The 16,520-nt window shown below is 45.9% G+C and overlaps 1 protein-coding gene across 1 annotated transcript; it reads left to right on the forward strand.

Moving 5' to 3' along the window:
* The first annotated feature begins 517 nt into the window (after positions 1 to 517).
* Positions 518 to 15,591, forward strand: LOC117504782 (retinal guanylyl cyclase 1-like). The gene is made up of 13 exons (XM_034164279.1): positions 518 to 529; positions 641 to 817; positions 985 to 1,138; positions 1,242 to 1,385; positions 2,641 to 2,789; positions 2,931 to 3,094; positions 3,273 to 3,396; positions 10,946 to 11,014; positions 11,139 to 11,313; positions 11,385 to 11,483; positions 11,552 to 11,637; positions 11,769 to 11,854; positions 15,410 to 15,591. The coding sequence occupies exons 1-13, from the start codon at positions 518 to 520 to the stop codon at positions 15,483 to 15,485; spliced, it is 1,515 nt and encodes a 504-aa protein (XP_034020170.1). The 3' UTR covers positions 15,486 to 15,591.
* Positions 15,592 to 16,520: the final 929 nt, after the last annotated feature.

Raw genomic sequence — 16,520 nt, forward strand, 5'->3', positions numbered from 1 at the left:
CGGTTGTTGGCGTTGGTGGCGTGTTCTGTTGGCGGTTGTGGCGTGTTCTGTTGGCGGTTTGTGGCGTGTTTTGTTGGCGGTTTGGGCGTGTTCTGTTGGCGGTTGTGGCGTGTTTTGCTTGGCGGTTGTGGCGTGTTTTTGTTGGCGGTTGTGGCGTGTTCTGTTGGCGGTTGTGGCGTGTTCTGTTGGCGGTTGTGGCGTGTTCTGTTGGCGGTTGTGGCGTGTTTTGTTGGCGGTTGTGGCGTGTTTTGTTGGCGGTTGTGGCGTGGTTTGTTGGCGGTTGTGGCGTGTTTTGTTGGCGGTTGTGGCGTGTTCTGTTGGCGGTTGTGGCGTGTTTTGCTGGCGGTCCTGGTGGTGTGTTCTATTGGCGGTTGTGGCGTGTTCTGTTGGCGGTTGTGGCGTGTTTAGCTAGTGGTCTTGGTGGTGTGTTTAGCTGGTGGTTGTGATGGTGTGTTTTGTTGGCGGTTGTGGCGTGTTTAGCTAGTGGTCTTGGTGGTGTGTTTAGCTGGCGGTTGTGATGGTGTGTTTTGTTGGCGGTTGTGGCGTGTTTTGCTGGTGGTCCTGGTGGTGTGTTCTGTTGGTGGTCGTGAAGTGTTTTGTTGTTTGTAAAACAGTTTGTGTTGTGGTTGTGTGTTTGTAGTTGCGGGAGATGCGGCACGAGAATCTGAACCTGTATCTTGGTCTGTTTCTGGACTCTGGGATCTTTGCTGTGGTTGTGGAGCACCTCCTGCGTGGCAGCCTGGCTGACCTGCTGGCCGACTCCAACGTAAGACTCGACTGGATGTTCAAGTCATCTCTGCTGATGGACCTCATCAAGGTGATGTCAGGGAATAGGCTCCACCCCCTCAGCCAAAGTGTTTTTGGTTTTGTTTTTTGGTGGTAACATTCGTCCTTTCAGATGGCGGCGCTGACGCCTCGGGTACTTGGTTTCCTTGAAAGTGATTTTTATCTGAGATGATCTCAGAGCTGTTTTGTGTGTTTCAGGGGATGAAGTACCTCCACCTACGCGGTTTGTCTCACGGTCGCTTGAAATCTACAAACTGTCTCGTCGATGGTCGCTTTGTTCTGAAAATTACAGACTATGGTCTTCCCATGATTCTTCATGCGCAGAACCTCAGCCTGCTCAAGGAACCACAAGGTCCAAAACTTTTCTGTCCACATCCAACACTATGATTCAACATGCCGGACTGTTCGGACTGCAGGTGTCACTGCCTGTCTATTATCCTGTCTGTGGTTCTCAGACCTGCTGTGGACAGCTCCAGAACTCTTGAGGAACCCGGTCCAAGGAGGAACGTTTGCTGGAGACGTCTTCAGTTTCTCCATCATTGTGCATGAAGTGATCTCACGGTCGCTGCCCTATGCCATGATGGACATGCCTGCACATGGTGAGCCTTCCTTCCTTCCTCATGACCTCCTGCCTCTGTGTTGAGTGTGAAGTTGAGGCCCTCACTCAGTTCTTTGAGACTTGAGGTGGGGCCTGAGTTGGTTTGTATCTGGACTTGGAAACGTTCAGGTGCTCATCACCGCGGTGGGACTTTAATGTTGGTATTGGAGCAGCAGCTTCCTCATTGGTCAATGTGACTTGATGATGAGCGCTCTCTCCACCCGACACCTCCAACCCTGTGATCAGTTCTTCACTGATAAATGGTAAATGGACTGCATTTATATAGCACTTTTCCATCTGCAATCTTTACAATAAGACCTCACATTCACCCAGATGTCAGGGTGCTGCCATACAAGGCGCTCACTACACACCGGGAGCAACTAGGGGATTAAAGACCTTGTCCAAGGGCCCTTAGTGATTTTCCGGTCAGGCCGGGATTTGAACCGAGGATCCCCTGGTCCCAAGCCCAACGCTTAACCACTAGACCATCATTCACCATTTTTCATTCTTTAACCCAACAACCACCACCATGTTCTTCAAGTCCAGTCTGAACCATCTGTCTCTCAACGTGTCTGTCTGTACTGTCTGTGTCTGTCTGTTGACCTGTCTGCCCTGTTTGTGTTTATCTTTCTCTGTTTGTGTCTGTCTGTTTCACCTGTCTGTGTCCCTTTGTCTGTTGATATGTCTGTTTCGACTGTCCATGTTTCTTTGTCAGTTGACCTGTCTTTCTGTGTAGGCTCTCAGTTGTCCAGGTGGTTTCCATAGTAGAGAAGCTTGAATCTTCGACTGGACTGGGTTGCTTGACGTGAGGACGTTTCGCTTCAAATCGCAGAAGCTTCCTCAGCTAAAATTCTTGCTCTGGTGGTCTGACTTTTGTCTTGACTCTTGTCGAGAAGAATGAACCGAAGTCACAACCCTAACCCTCATTAGGAGGGTACCAACTAGAGCACAATAAGCTCTAATTAGAGCTATTGTTTAGTCACTAGCCTATAGCAGTCGGCCTCTCGGTAGGAGGGGTCTGGTTAGGTTTAAAACTCCAGCTTTTGTGACTTCGGTTCATTCTTCTTGACAAGAGTCAAGACAGAAGTCAGACCACCAGAGCAAGAATTTTAGCTGAGGAAGCTTCTGCGATTTGAAGCGAAACGTCCTCGCGTCAAGCAACCCAGTCCAGTCGAAGATTCAAGCTTCTCTACTACAGTTGACCTGTCTGTTTCACCTGTCCGTGTCTCTCTGTCTGTTGACCTGTCTGTGTTCAGAAATTGTGGAGCATCTGAAGGAGCCTCCTCCACTCTGCAGACCCGTCGTGTCCGTCGATGAAGCTCCTCCCGACTGTCTCATCCTGATGAACGAGTGCTGGAACGAGGATCCAGAAAAGAGGCCGAGCTTTGATGACATTTTCAAGCAGGTCAGTCTGCTGCCACCTGCTGGATGTTACCTGGAATTGCAGTGTTCTTGTACTTTTTGAGTTTCACGATCTTGGAGCAGGTAACACGTCAAACCCAGATGTTTTTCAGCCTGATTCAGAAAGCCCTTTGTTTGTTTGCAGTTTCGGGGAATCAACAGATGCAAACGGGCGAACATCATCGACTCCATGCTGAGGATGTTGGAGCAGTACAGCTCCAACCTGGAGGATCTGATCCGAGAACGAACGGACGAGCTGGAGATCGAGAGAACCAAGACGGAGAGACTCATCGGACAGCTTCTTCCAAAGTAGCGTGTTCCACACGGCGCGGCACGTCATTAACCAAATCCACAAAACAGGCTCACGCATGAAGAACAAGTAGAGTCAGAAGAAGAATAAGAGCTGAGGAAGTGGAACGGATTTAATATGACCTGATTCACACTCCACTGCACAGCCGAGGACTGACGGATATCTTTACTGTTCCAGGTCTGTAGCACAGGCGCTGAAGAAGGGGAAGCCGGTCCAACCAGAGCACTACTCAGACGCCACCCTGTACTTCAGTGACATTGTAGGATTCACCACCATCTCTGCACTCAGCGAACCAATCGAGGTAGACGTTCACACACGCAGCCAATCAGGCTGCAGCATCGCCACACACGCAGCCAATCAGGGTACAACATCACCACACTCAGCCAATCAGGCTGCAGAGTCGCCACACACTCAGCCAATCAGGCTGCAGAGTCGCCACACACTCAGCCAGTCACATCACACCCATTGATCCTGTTCGTTGTTTTTTTTTCATGTCCTTCTCACGGTGGGCCTTGGTGGCCTCAGACACGGATCTAAAGTTGCTCCTTTAACATGACTGATGTTCTTCCACATGGTGACCTCTCCTCTCCTCAGATGCTGCCTTTGACCTCCTGCCCCCTTCTCATGCCTTGAGTAGCAAAGCCGTGAAAGATCTTTTTCTTCTCCTCAGTGGACCAATTTACAACGACGTGGTTTCACTGATTTCTTTTGGCCCTTTGATGCTGTTGTTGCTGGGATCCAGGATCAGAACTGTGCTGATCTGGTGGATTATCCAGCTGAGTGCTGCCACAGGAGCACTGGGAGAACCACCAGTTGGCCTGGTGCCTCGGCACTTTGTGGGGTTTTTAGCTGGGCTTAGTTTTCTTTGAAACGTCCTCATACCGAGAGATTTCTTCTGGCAGACTCCTTCACGGTGGGACTGAGGACACTGGAGCATGGATGCTTACTCGCCGTCTTCAGACAGTTTTTTGTCTTTTGTAAATTCTTGCCGTCTGAAAGAACATTATTTTTTATTTCTTCAAATCGACAAACTAATATTTTGCTGTAAAACGCTCAAATTCCTTTGAAATCACTCTTCATCAAGTAGTTTGTTTACCGGAGAAGGAGGCCGCCATGTTGGTATACGGACAACAGTTCAACGCACATTCTCATTGGTCGACAGCGACTCTCCACGCGGAATCGCTTTTTGTTGAACGCTCTTGTGAAGGTAGTAAATGCACAACGTCTCGATGTTCCAGACAATTTCCCGCAGCTTCCTGCACCAAATGTCAGCATCGTTCAACAAATTTTCTACCTTGTAAGTTTCTCGTTTATTTCCAATATTACACCAGATAAATACAGGTATGGCAATAATTTAACACTGATATCATTTAAACAAGTAAATTCTGTGATATTTTGGTATTGTTGTATGATAAATGTAATGCTTAGGGAGTAAAACACGCCGATCGTTGAAGTTTGTTACCACCAATGGATCCATCCACCACACATTTTGGTATGTGACCATGTCTTTTTTTTTGGGGGGGGGGGCTGTTAAATCACCTGCCAAATCAGTGGAATCCTTGATACAAGGTTAAATAGTTCCTGTGTGGCCTCTTTCCATGAGAAATCCAGTGGCTTGCAAAAGTATTCGGCCCCTTGGTTTTTCACACATTTTAATTTGTTTATGGCATTTCAAATACAAAAAGTAACTCAGGCTTCTCAATATAAAAAATGTATAAAATTATCTTCCTTAGACTCAGAGGACAGTTTTCTTTCACCAAAACATCAAATCTCGGCTTCATCTCAGATGTTCCTTCTGACAAGTTGTAGCTGAACTTTCAGGTCTTCTTTTGAATAAAATCCTCCTCTGCTCCACTTCACACGGTGGAAGATGAGGTATTTGTACAGGTGGTTAATGAGTGTGAGCAGGTGAATCCAATCAGTTCCACAAGTGGGTCCAGCAGACACAGGAAGGGATGGGGAGTGAGGCAGAAACAGCAGCAACCCAAGGCAGCACAACAGGACCCCCCCCCCCCAACGGGAGCCCCCAGGCAACCTACCAGGGATGAGTCCGATAGAAGACAGAGATGTCGGAGGGATCCAAAATAAGGCCCCGCGAGACCCAGGAATGCTCCTCCGGACCATACCCCTCCCAGTCCACCAGATACTGGAAGCCCCGGCCCCGTCGACGCACGTCAAGGAAGCGGCTCACAGTCCAGGCAGGATGGCCATCCACAGTCCGGGCGGGAGGCGGGGGAATGGCCGGTGGGCACAAGGTGCTGGAATAAACTGGTTTGAGACGAGACACATGAAAGACTGGATGGATCCTGAGGGAATGAGGCAATTTGAGCTTAACAGCAACAAGGTTGACAATCTTATCCACAATAAATGGACCCAGGTACAGAGGAGCCAGCTTCTTGGCTGCTGCCTTAAGAGGCACATCCTTGGCAGACAACCATACTTCCTGCCCAGGCAGGTAGTGGGGCACTGGGGCACGATGCCGGTCTGCATGGCGAGCAGTCCTCTCTCTCGTCCGGAGAAGGGCGGAGCAGTCAGTCCGCCAAACTCGGTGGCACCGCTGCAAATGGGCCTGGACTGAAGGCACAGAGAGAGTCAATTCCTGAGCAGGAAACAGGTGGTTGGTAACCCACAGAGCACTCAAAGGGTGACAAGTCGGTGGCGGAGCTCACCTGAGAATTATGTGCATATTCAGTCCATGGCAGGTGAACACTCCAGGAAGAAGGATGAGAGGAAGCGACACAGCGAAGGGCGGCTTCTAATTCCTGGTTGGCCCGCTGCGCCTGCCCGTTGATCTGGGGATGAAACCCAGATGAGAGACTGACCGAAGCCCCCAAAGTGGCATAGAAGGCCTTCCAGACTTGTGACGTAAACTGGGGTCCTCGATCTGACACGATGTCCAGGGGAATGCCATGCAGCCAGAACACATGGTGGGCCAGGAGGTTTGCAGTTTCCAATGACAAAGGTAACTTGGGCAGGGCCAAAAAGTGAGCTGCCTTAGAAAACCGGTCCAGAATGGTGAGTATGACCATGTTTCCGCTTGAGGGAGGCAATCCGGTGACAAAATCTAGGCAGATGTGGGACCATGGTCGGCTAGGTGTGGGAAGCGGATGAAGAAGACCAGATGGCTGTTGGTGGTATGATTTATTTCTAGCGCAGATGGTGCAGGCATTGACAAACTCCCGGGTGTCTGCTTGGAGTGAGGGCCACCAAAAATGCTGCTGAACAAGTGTATAGTCCTACGAATGCCAGGATGACAGGAGGGTTTGGAGGAGTGAACAAACTGCAGGACATCTGATCTGGCTGAGGGAGGCAGAAAAAGGCGGCCGGGAGGTCCTCCTCCAGGGTCGGGATGAGTCTTCTGAGTCTCCCGGATGACTTGCTCAGTGTCCCAAGTGAGGGCGCCTAAGATCATGTGGCTGGGGAGGATGCAGTCCAGAGAAGGGGAGTAGTCCTCAGGAGCAAACTGGCGAGATAGGGCATTGGGTTTAATGTTTTTGGAACCAGGTCTATAAGTGAGAGTGAAGTTGAATCGACCAAAAAACAAAAACCACCTGGCCTGTCTGGAGTTGAGTCTCTTAGCACTTTGAATGTAGGCTAGGTTTTTATGATCAGTCCATACAACAAAAGGGATTGACGTACCTTCCAACCAGTGTCTCCACTCCTCCAGTGCTTCCTTCATGGCCAAGTGTTCCTGTTCACCAGCGTCGTAGTTGCACTCAGCGGAAGAGAGCCGCTGGGGGAAAAAAAAGCACAAGGGTGCTGCAGTTGGTTGTCGCCCTCAGCCCGCTGAGAGAGAACGGCCCCGATCCCAATGTTGGAGGCATCGACCTCCACAACGAAGTGGCGGTCCGGATCAGGTTGGATAAGGACAGGGGCAGTAGTAAACCTATGTTTAAGGGACTGGAAAGCTCATTTGGCTTCAGTGGACCAGTGAAAAGAGGACTTAGAAGAAGTGAGTTGATGGAGGGGGGTAGCTACTTGACTAAAGTTACGGATGAAACGACAATAAAAATTAGCAAATCCTAAGAACTGTTGAAGTTGTTTACGATTGGAGGGAGTTGGCCACTTCACCACAGCAGAGACTTTGGCAGGGTCTGGTCTAATCTGATTGTGTTCGAATATGAAACCCAGAAAGGACACGGAGGTTTGATGGAAGGCACATTTCTCGGCTTTGACAAAGAGACTGTTTTCTAAGAGGCGTTTTAGCACTAGACGGACATGTTGGATGTGTTCAGACAGGTTCTTAGAAAAAATGAGTATGTTGTCTAAGTAGACAAAAACAAAACGGTTAAGATAGTCACGGAGGACATCGTTAACCAAAGCTTGAAAGACGGCGGTAGCATTAGTGAGACTGAAGGGCATAACAAGATATTCAAAATGCCCCAGGGGCATGTTAAATGCAGTCTTCCACTCATCTCCCTCTTTAATACAGACTAGGTGGTAAGCATTCGTAAGATCAGGTTTGGAAAAAACGTCTGCTCCCTGCAGAGAGTCAAAGGCAGAGTCTAGTAAAGGCAAAGGATACCGGTTGCGAACTGTTATGGCATTTAACCCACGGAAATCAATGCAGGGACAGAGAGTCCTGTCCTTCTTCACCCCAAAAAGAAGCCTGCCCCTAAGGGTGAGGAGGAGGGACGAATAAGGCCTGCAGCCAGGGAGTCTTGAATATACTGCTCCATTGATTCCCTCTCCGGGCGCGACAGATTGTACAGGCGGCTGGAAGGAAGCTCTGCGCCCGGAAGCAAATTGATGGAGCAGTCATATGGTCGGTGATGAGGCAACGATAGCGCACGCCTCTTGCTGAAGACTTCTTGAAGGTCATGGTACTCTGTAGGAATAATAGAGAGGTCTACTGGGGAAATAATAGACTCCTTGGAACTCTGAGTAGGCGGAACAGACGAACGGAGACAACAGAGGTGACAGGCTTCGCTTCACCGGGAGATGGAGCCAGTCGGCCAATCAACATCAGGATTATGTAAGAGTAACCATGGGTGCCCTAAAACAATAGGTGGAGTGGATGAGTAAACGAAAAATTGAATTGACTCACGATTACCAGAAACTAGCACAGAAACAGGAACAGTCTGATGAGTTATAGAGGGGAGAGGAGTACCATTAAGTGCTGAAACCTGGATAGGGCAGGATAGTTCAATCACCGGAATATGAGCCTGATTAATAACACTAGGGTCTAAGAAGTTGGCATCTGCACCAGAGTCTAAAAGAGCCTGGAGTTTGAATGATTGATTGGAAAAAAAGTTAAACCGGGATTTGGGTCCCGGAAAAGTTACCCCTTGTGAAATGAGTGCGGCTCACAATAGCCTGGGGTCTATTGGCGAGCGTTCTCTTTTGGCCGAACTGGGCATTCGCGAATAATATGTCCCCGGGCACTGCAATACAGACACTCCCCGGCTGACAAGCGCCGTCTACGCTCTTCAGGTGTCAATCGAGCCCTACCGAGCTGCATGGGTTCCTCAGTAGGGGGTGCTGTGAGCGCGGGGAGTGCACTCCCAGTGGAGCGCGAGGAAGAAGGAACAGGGTCTGCATGCGGAGGGAACTGAGGTGAAGATACGCATGCAGCTTTTCGGCCTCTCTCCCACCGTCTCTCCCTCAAACGATTATCAGTTTTAATGGCTAATGAAATGAGGTTATCCAGGAAAGGGGGGTAGATCGCGGACCACCAGCTCGTCCTTGAGCATCTCAGATAAGCCGTTAATAAAGACGCGCCGCAGAGCGGCGGCCTTCCAGCCCGATTTGGCCGCCAAAATGCGGAATTCAATGGAGTACACCGCCACACTACGGTTCTCCTGTCTGAGGGTCAACAGCCGCTGGGAGGTCGCTTACCCCGCATCGGGTGATCAAAGACTGTCCTGAATTCCTGCTGAAACTGACTAAAGGATGCTAGTACTGGTGACTGCTGTTCCCATAATGCAGTAGCCCACTCCAGGGCCTCCCCCCGAAGCAAGCTAACCAGATATGCTATTTTATCTCTATCAGTGGTGTACATAGATGGTCTTTGTGAGAAGACAAGCGAACACTGAAGCAGGAATGATGCACATCTATCCACTGAACCGGTGTACGGCTCGGGGTGACAGAGGAAAGGTTCCTGACGCAGAGGTGCTAATACTAACGAGGGAGTGGTAGTGGCAGCTGGCTCGGCTGACGGCACTGTTGTTGGGGCGGCTAAAGCTAAGGTATCTGCTAAGCGCTGAGAGAGTACAGAGATGCTACTGCATAGTTGAGATACGTGTGACTCCAGGGATTTCTGTTGATCAAATAAAGCAGACAGATGTTGTTGGACCGAGTAACTTTCCCTGCGAGCTGAGGCCAGGCAAAGTTGCTCTGCTTCCGCTGAGTCCATTGGTGGCCGGAAACTCCTGTTAGGGTTAAACCCAAGAAAACAGTGATTAGGACTCAAAATGCAGAAAGCAAGCCAAAATACAAAACAGAATGATTTATTGAAATGTGTTGAGAATGTCATAAGCCAAGAAGCCAAGCACTGGAGGCGGGGAGAGACCGCTGGAGCTAATAGGAGGCAGGAACATCACACCCCAAACACCGTTTGTCTGGAACCAGCCCAGATCAAGGCCAGGTGGCACAGTGGAGCAGAGGGAATCAGGAGCTCTGAGGACACAGGAAACATGGAGTTAGTATAAGCTACTGAAATAAGCACAAAAAGTAATCCAAAGACAAGGCCGAAGAAACCTGTAGGCAAACTGAGTTTCCGGCGTCTGAGAGCATGGAGAGATGAGGTATTTGTACAGGTGGTTAATGAGTGTGAGCAGGTGAATCCAATCAGTTCCACAAGTGGCTCCAGCAGACACAGGAAGGGAGGGGGAGTGAGGCAGAAACAGCAGCAACCCAAGGCAGCACAACAATTATGATATATTATATGGCATTATGATATGGTATTATGATATGGCATTATGATATATATGATATTATATGGCATTATGATATGATATTATGATATGATATGGCATTATGATATTATGGTATTATGATATGATATGATATGGCATTATGTTATGATATTATGATATGATATGATATGGCATTATGATATGATGATATGGCATTATGATATGGTATGATGATATGGCATTATGATATGATGATATGGCATTATGGTATTATGATATGGCATTATGATATTATGATATGGCATTATGATATGTTATGATATGGCATTATGATATTACGATATGGCATTATGATATTACGATATGGCATTATGATATGTTATGATATGATATGGCATTATGATATTACGATATGGCATTATGATATGATATGGCATTATGATATGGCATTATGATATGATATTATGATATTATGATATGGCATTATGATATTATGATATGATGTTATGATATGATATGGCATTATGATATTATGATATATCTCTTTACCTCATCTGAAAGTAGTTATGAAGTTATTTATAACATGTTAGTTGAGAGTTATGATTTTTAATTGCCTAGTCTTTGAGCCCAATCAAAAACAAACTAAATAAAGTTTGCATCAAGATTTAGCTCTATTTGTAAACTGTTGTGGTGTTATATTGTGTACATGCTCCTACAACATGCATTCAAAAGCCACATGTTGTGCCACACTGCATGAGATCACAAGAGAAATTTAACAGCTGTTTCAGGTCCAAATTTAGTCCAAAGAAGGCACCAGAATGAACCACAGGTTCTCAAAATTCCTACGGCGTTCGGGGTAACTTTTGCTGTCTTGAATATTGTAGATGAATCACATTGCTGTTTTTTCTCCTAAGCATCCATGCTGGAGATTAGTGTCCAGTGTCCAACCCACCATTTATTTGTGTGTGTGTGTGTGTGTGTGTGCGCGATCAGGTGGTTGACCTCCTGAATGACCTCTACACCATGTTTGATGCCATCATCGCCACTCATGATGTTTATAAGGTAGGAGCTCTAACATTTGACCTCTGACATGACCTTTGACCTGTGACTGATCTTTCACCTCTTGGCAGTGGTTACAGGAACCCACATCTGGACCTCAGCGACAGACATTTAACTTTCTTTTCAGGTGGAGACTATCGGTGATGCCTATATGGTGGCGTCTGGCGTTCCGAATCGAAACGGGAACCGACACGCGGCTGAGGTGTCCAACATGTCCTTGGACATTCTGCACTCCATCGGAGAATTTAAGATCAAACACATGCCTGAGATGAAGGTGAAAATCCGCATCGGACTTCACTCAGGTAATCCACCCACTTCAATGCTGACCACGCCCACAACTCTCCAGTCATGTGACCGCATGTCTGTGTTTCAGGTCCGGTGGTGGCGGGCGTGGTGGGGCTCATGATGCCCCGGTACTGTCTGTTTGGAGACACGGTGACGACGGCGTCACTCATGGAATCCACAGGACTCCGTAAGACACAAAATCAACAAGACGGCCGTCGTCTCACGATCAAAAACTAATCATTCGTTTCTGTTCAGCCTACAGAATCCACATCAGTCTGAGTACAGTCAAAGTTCTGACCAGCCTCAAAGTGGGCTATCACATCAACACCAGGGAGGCTCAGGTGGGGTCAGCACCGTTTGTTTATTCTCAGATCTGTTATTGGCTGCAGGGTTGATCATTTTCTGTTTGATCTTCAGACCTCACCTTCCGTGCTGTGGGCTTGTCTGTGAAAATGTTTTTTTTGTGTTTCAGGTGAAGGGTTCAGAGGACACATACTGGCTGATGGGCCGAGATGGATTCACCAAACCTCTGCCAGTTCCCCCCGACCTCAGTGGAGGGTAACTAACTAACTATGACTAACTGTAACCCCCACGGTGCAGGATAACAACACTAACTGTAACCCCCACGGTGCAGGATAACAATAACTGTAACCCCCACGGTGCAGGATAACAACACTACCAGTAACCCCCACGGTGCAGGATAACAACACTAACTGTAACCCCCACGGTGCACGATAACGACACTAACTGTGACCCTCACGGTGCACGATAACGACACTAACTGTAACCCCCACGGTGCAGGATAACAACACTAACTGTGACCCTCACGGTGCACGATAACGACACTAACTGTAACCCCCACGGTGCAGAATAACAACACTAACTGTAACCCCCACGGTGCAGGATAACAACACTAACTGTAACCCCCACGGTGCAGGATAACGACACTAACTGTAACCCCCACGGTGCAGGATAACGACACTAACTGTAACCCCCACGGTGCAGGATAACGACACTAACTGTAACCCCCACGGTGCAGGATAACGACACTAACTGTAACCCCCACGGTGCAGGATAACGACACTAACTGTAACCCCCACGGTGCAGGATAACGACACTAACTGTAACCCCCACGGTGCAGGATAACGACACTAACTGTAACCCTCACGGTGCACGATAACGACACTAACTGTAACCCCCACGGTGCAGGATAACAACACTAACTGTAAAGGCCCCTGACACGAGCATGCCTTTGATTCACACACAAGCACGACCTGTGTCGTGCTGGAGAGTAAACTCGTCTTTAATGGGTGCAGACAGGATGCCAGAGGGGTGCCGGGGTGTGCTATTGCGAAGAGAATTTTGAAATGTTCAAAAAATCTTTCACACATACATGTTGTGCTATGTGGTGCGATCTAATCGCCAACACAATGTGCAGCTCATCAAGTGGAGCAAAGAAGAAGTGAACAGAGCAAGTGGTGACATCAGCAGATCACATTAGAGTTCAGCTCGTCTGAACGATTCTAACAAGAAGTTAAATCTGTTATAAACATACTTTAACAGCTGCACACAAGAAGGAAAGAACACGCAACTGTTTTACCAAGCCATGACAATGTAAACAAGACACCTTTTTACCTTTTTAGACAGTTCCAAATGCTTTCTGCAGCTTGTTAGGCACACACGTGAACGGCTGAAGCTGGCGCGGTCCTCTGTGATTCAGGAAGTGTTTACAGCCGTTTTCAACAAACAATTTGCAGAGAAAATTATTAATCTGACACAAAATAATTATTTTATATTAACAGCATCCAGTGCAGAGCACGTGGCAGCCAGTAGAACAAAGAATGGCGTCCAACTGGAAACACAACGGGTGGGATCATCACGACAATGTGCAAGCTACTGTGTGAGTCAAAGGCATGCTTGTATTAGGGGGCCTTAAGAATCTTTTAAACTGTCATTTCCAGTGATGGGCACAGTTCCGCTAATCCACTAACCGCTAATTATCGACGCTAATGTGTTCATTATCGGATTAGCTTTTCGGATAACTTTGAAAACCATCATTGGACCAATTATCTTCTGATAAGTTTTGGTCCAATAATTTTTAGACCACTAACATATTTTTGCAGGTGTGGTGAACAAAGCTTAATAGTTACAAACATTTAAGTCTAAAATCAGTTGAGTACCTACATGTTAAATGTTTTAATAGGTGTGGATTTCTATCCTCTGCAAACAGAGGAGAGCTGGTTCCAGAAGAAACCGCTCTATTCTCTGCAGGCAAAGGAGAACTGGTCACAAAAAAGAAAAAAACTAATTTCTTTTGACCCCATACTGATATGTCAGCAATATCACCCAGGTCACCCAGAGGCATAGAGTTTTAACTTATTTTAAATTTTAACCAAACTAATTTTGGACAAGTTATTTAAATTAATGTCACATCTGAAGTTTTATAAAGTGAAAATATCAGATATATGTTTTAGTTTTAAAGTAATGCACCTAATTTTGAAGGTTTAGTGTGGACATGCTGTGTCCAGTGCATTATGGGTAATCTCAGTACATTCATGACAGAAGAAATGCATTTGAGATGCTCTGATCAGGCTCCACACGGACAGCAGCATTAAACTATTTGTATATTGTGCCTAAAACTCTCGTGAATATATTCTCTGGGTTTATAGATGTTATTTTGTTTGTTTTATGTAAAAATGCCAGAAGAAGCTCAGGTTGCTTCTCCATTATTTTCAATTGGAATCATTGCACTCAATACCTGTTTGCTCTTTTAACGTCTTGCTTATATCAAACACTGTCTGTCGTCTTTGTTCCAGAGTAATATATATATATAAGATGTCTGAAATTCAGTTTGCGTTTATTAAATTCCACGCATCTTAAATGTAGCAGATGGATTATCTGGAATTTTGTTTTGGCAAGTTTTCACAGTCTCTACTGCTATCAGGGGAGGTGATGGTCTAGTGGTTAAGGTGTTGGGCTTGAGTCCAGAAGATCATGGGTTCAAATCCCCGCCTGACTGGAAAATTACTAAGGGCCCTTGGGCAAGGCCTTTAATCCCCTATTGCTCCTGGTGTGTAGTGAGCGCCTTGTATGGCAGCACCCTGACATCGGGGTGAATGTGAGCATCTGATGCAGATGGAAAAGCACTATATAAATGCAGTCCATTTATCTAATGGCCAGTAGTGTTCACAACTTGGCTTTGTTTTGCAAATGCTGTTTTTTTTTACAAATAAAAGAAATGCCATATTTTACAAAAGCACATTTATATGTAAACACCAACACATACCTCACATTAACATGTTGGTTTTTACATAGAATGAATGAGTCATCCAGTCAGTGTTAGCGGAGGCTCATTTACCCATAATCCCTTTGGCATCTGACTTTGTTACAAAACTTCAGAATTAGTGCATTATTTAAAATTAAAAGATATATGTTATAGTTTAACTTTGTACAAATGACAGAATTGACATTAATGGAGTTATTCTATTGGTCTTAATTTTATTTAGAAATCAAAACCATAAGTCAAAACTGCTTTATTTTCCAAGACCTCCATCTCACGGTGACACTGCTATTAAGTAGAGTTGAGCTTCGCTGCTTCTCTTAGCTGCTTCACTGCTGCAAGTTTTGTAATAAACAGGAGCTTCCAGCAGGGGACAGGACACACAAAGACAGACATGCTGTCTTATTATTTGGGTCTGTGGTCGTCTTTGATGCTACCAGAAGCGATTCAGCTTGTTAGTTGCAAGTGTATCAGAGACAATACTGAAAGTTATCGGTTATCTATTAGCTGTAGCTTCCAATAATTTTTTGGGTGGTTTATCGGTTAGCTTCATAAAAGATAACTTTTCAGTTAGCTGATTATCTGTTATCGAAGCTAACTTTTTGGTTATCTGTGCCCACCACCGGTCATTTCACAGTTTCAGTTTTTTGTTAAATTGTTGTTTTCAAACTTACACATTAATTTGATTTTGGTGATGTGACTGATTTTGTGTTTGCTGAATTTTTGAACCTGGAAGATAAATGTCAGACTGTCAGTGAATCACACACAGTGACCTTCGCTGACATTTACTGGTGTTTTTTTTGTAAACATGAGTGTGTTTGTGTGTCTGTCAGCTCCAGAAACCACGGCATCAGTCTGGAAGAGATTCCAGTGGAGAGGAGACAGAAGTTCCTCGAAGACAAAAAATGATGAAGAAATAGAAAATGCCAACAGACACACAAAACAAACAAACACACACAAACAAATAAACACAAACAAACACACAGAGACAGCAAACATGCACACAGACACACAAACAAACACACACACACAAACAAATAAACACAAACAAACACACAGAGACAAGCAAACATGCACACAGACACACAAACAAACAAACACACACAAACAAATAAACACAAACAAACACACAGAGACAAGCAAACATGCACACAGACACACAAACAAACAAACACACACACACAAATAAACACAAACAAACACACAGAGACAAGCAAACATGCACACAGACACACAAACAAACAAACACACACACACAAATAAACACAAACAAACACACAGAGACAAGCAAACATGCACACAGACACACAAACAAACAAACACACACACACAAACAAACACACACAAACAAACACACAGAGACAAGCAAACATGCACACAGACACACAAACAAACAAACACACACACACAAACAAACAAACACACAGAGACAAGCAAACATGCACACAGACACACAAACAAACAAACACACACACACAAACAAACAAACACACAGAGACAAGCAAACATGCACACAGACACACAAACAAACACACACACACAAACAAACAAACACACAGAGACAAGCAAACATGCACACAGACACACAAACAAACAAACACACACACACACAAACACACAGAGACAAGCAAACATGCACACAGACACAAACAAACAAACACAAACAAATAAACACAAACACACACACACAAACAAATAAACACAAACACACACACACACAAACAAATAAATAAACACAAACACACACACACACAAACAAATAAATAAACACAAACACACACACAAACAAATAAATAAACACACACACACACACAGACACACTTCTGTCTGTGGTTGCTGGTGTGTAACTCTCTCTGTGCCTCATGCAGGTCAAGTCCATCAGACTCAGTATTTAGTACAAATGTTTTACAATCACACTCACTGTCTTGTCACTGGACAGCGCCT

Source organism: Thalassophryne amazonica, chromosome 23 (genome assembly GCF_902500255.1).
Source record: "Thalassophryne amazonica chromosome 23, fThaAma1.1, whole genome shotgun sequence".
Lineage (NCBI taxonomy): Eukaryota > Metazoa > Chordata > Actinopteri > Batrachoidiformes > Batrachoididae > Thalassophryne > Thalassophryne amazonica.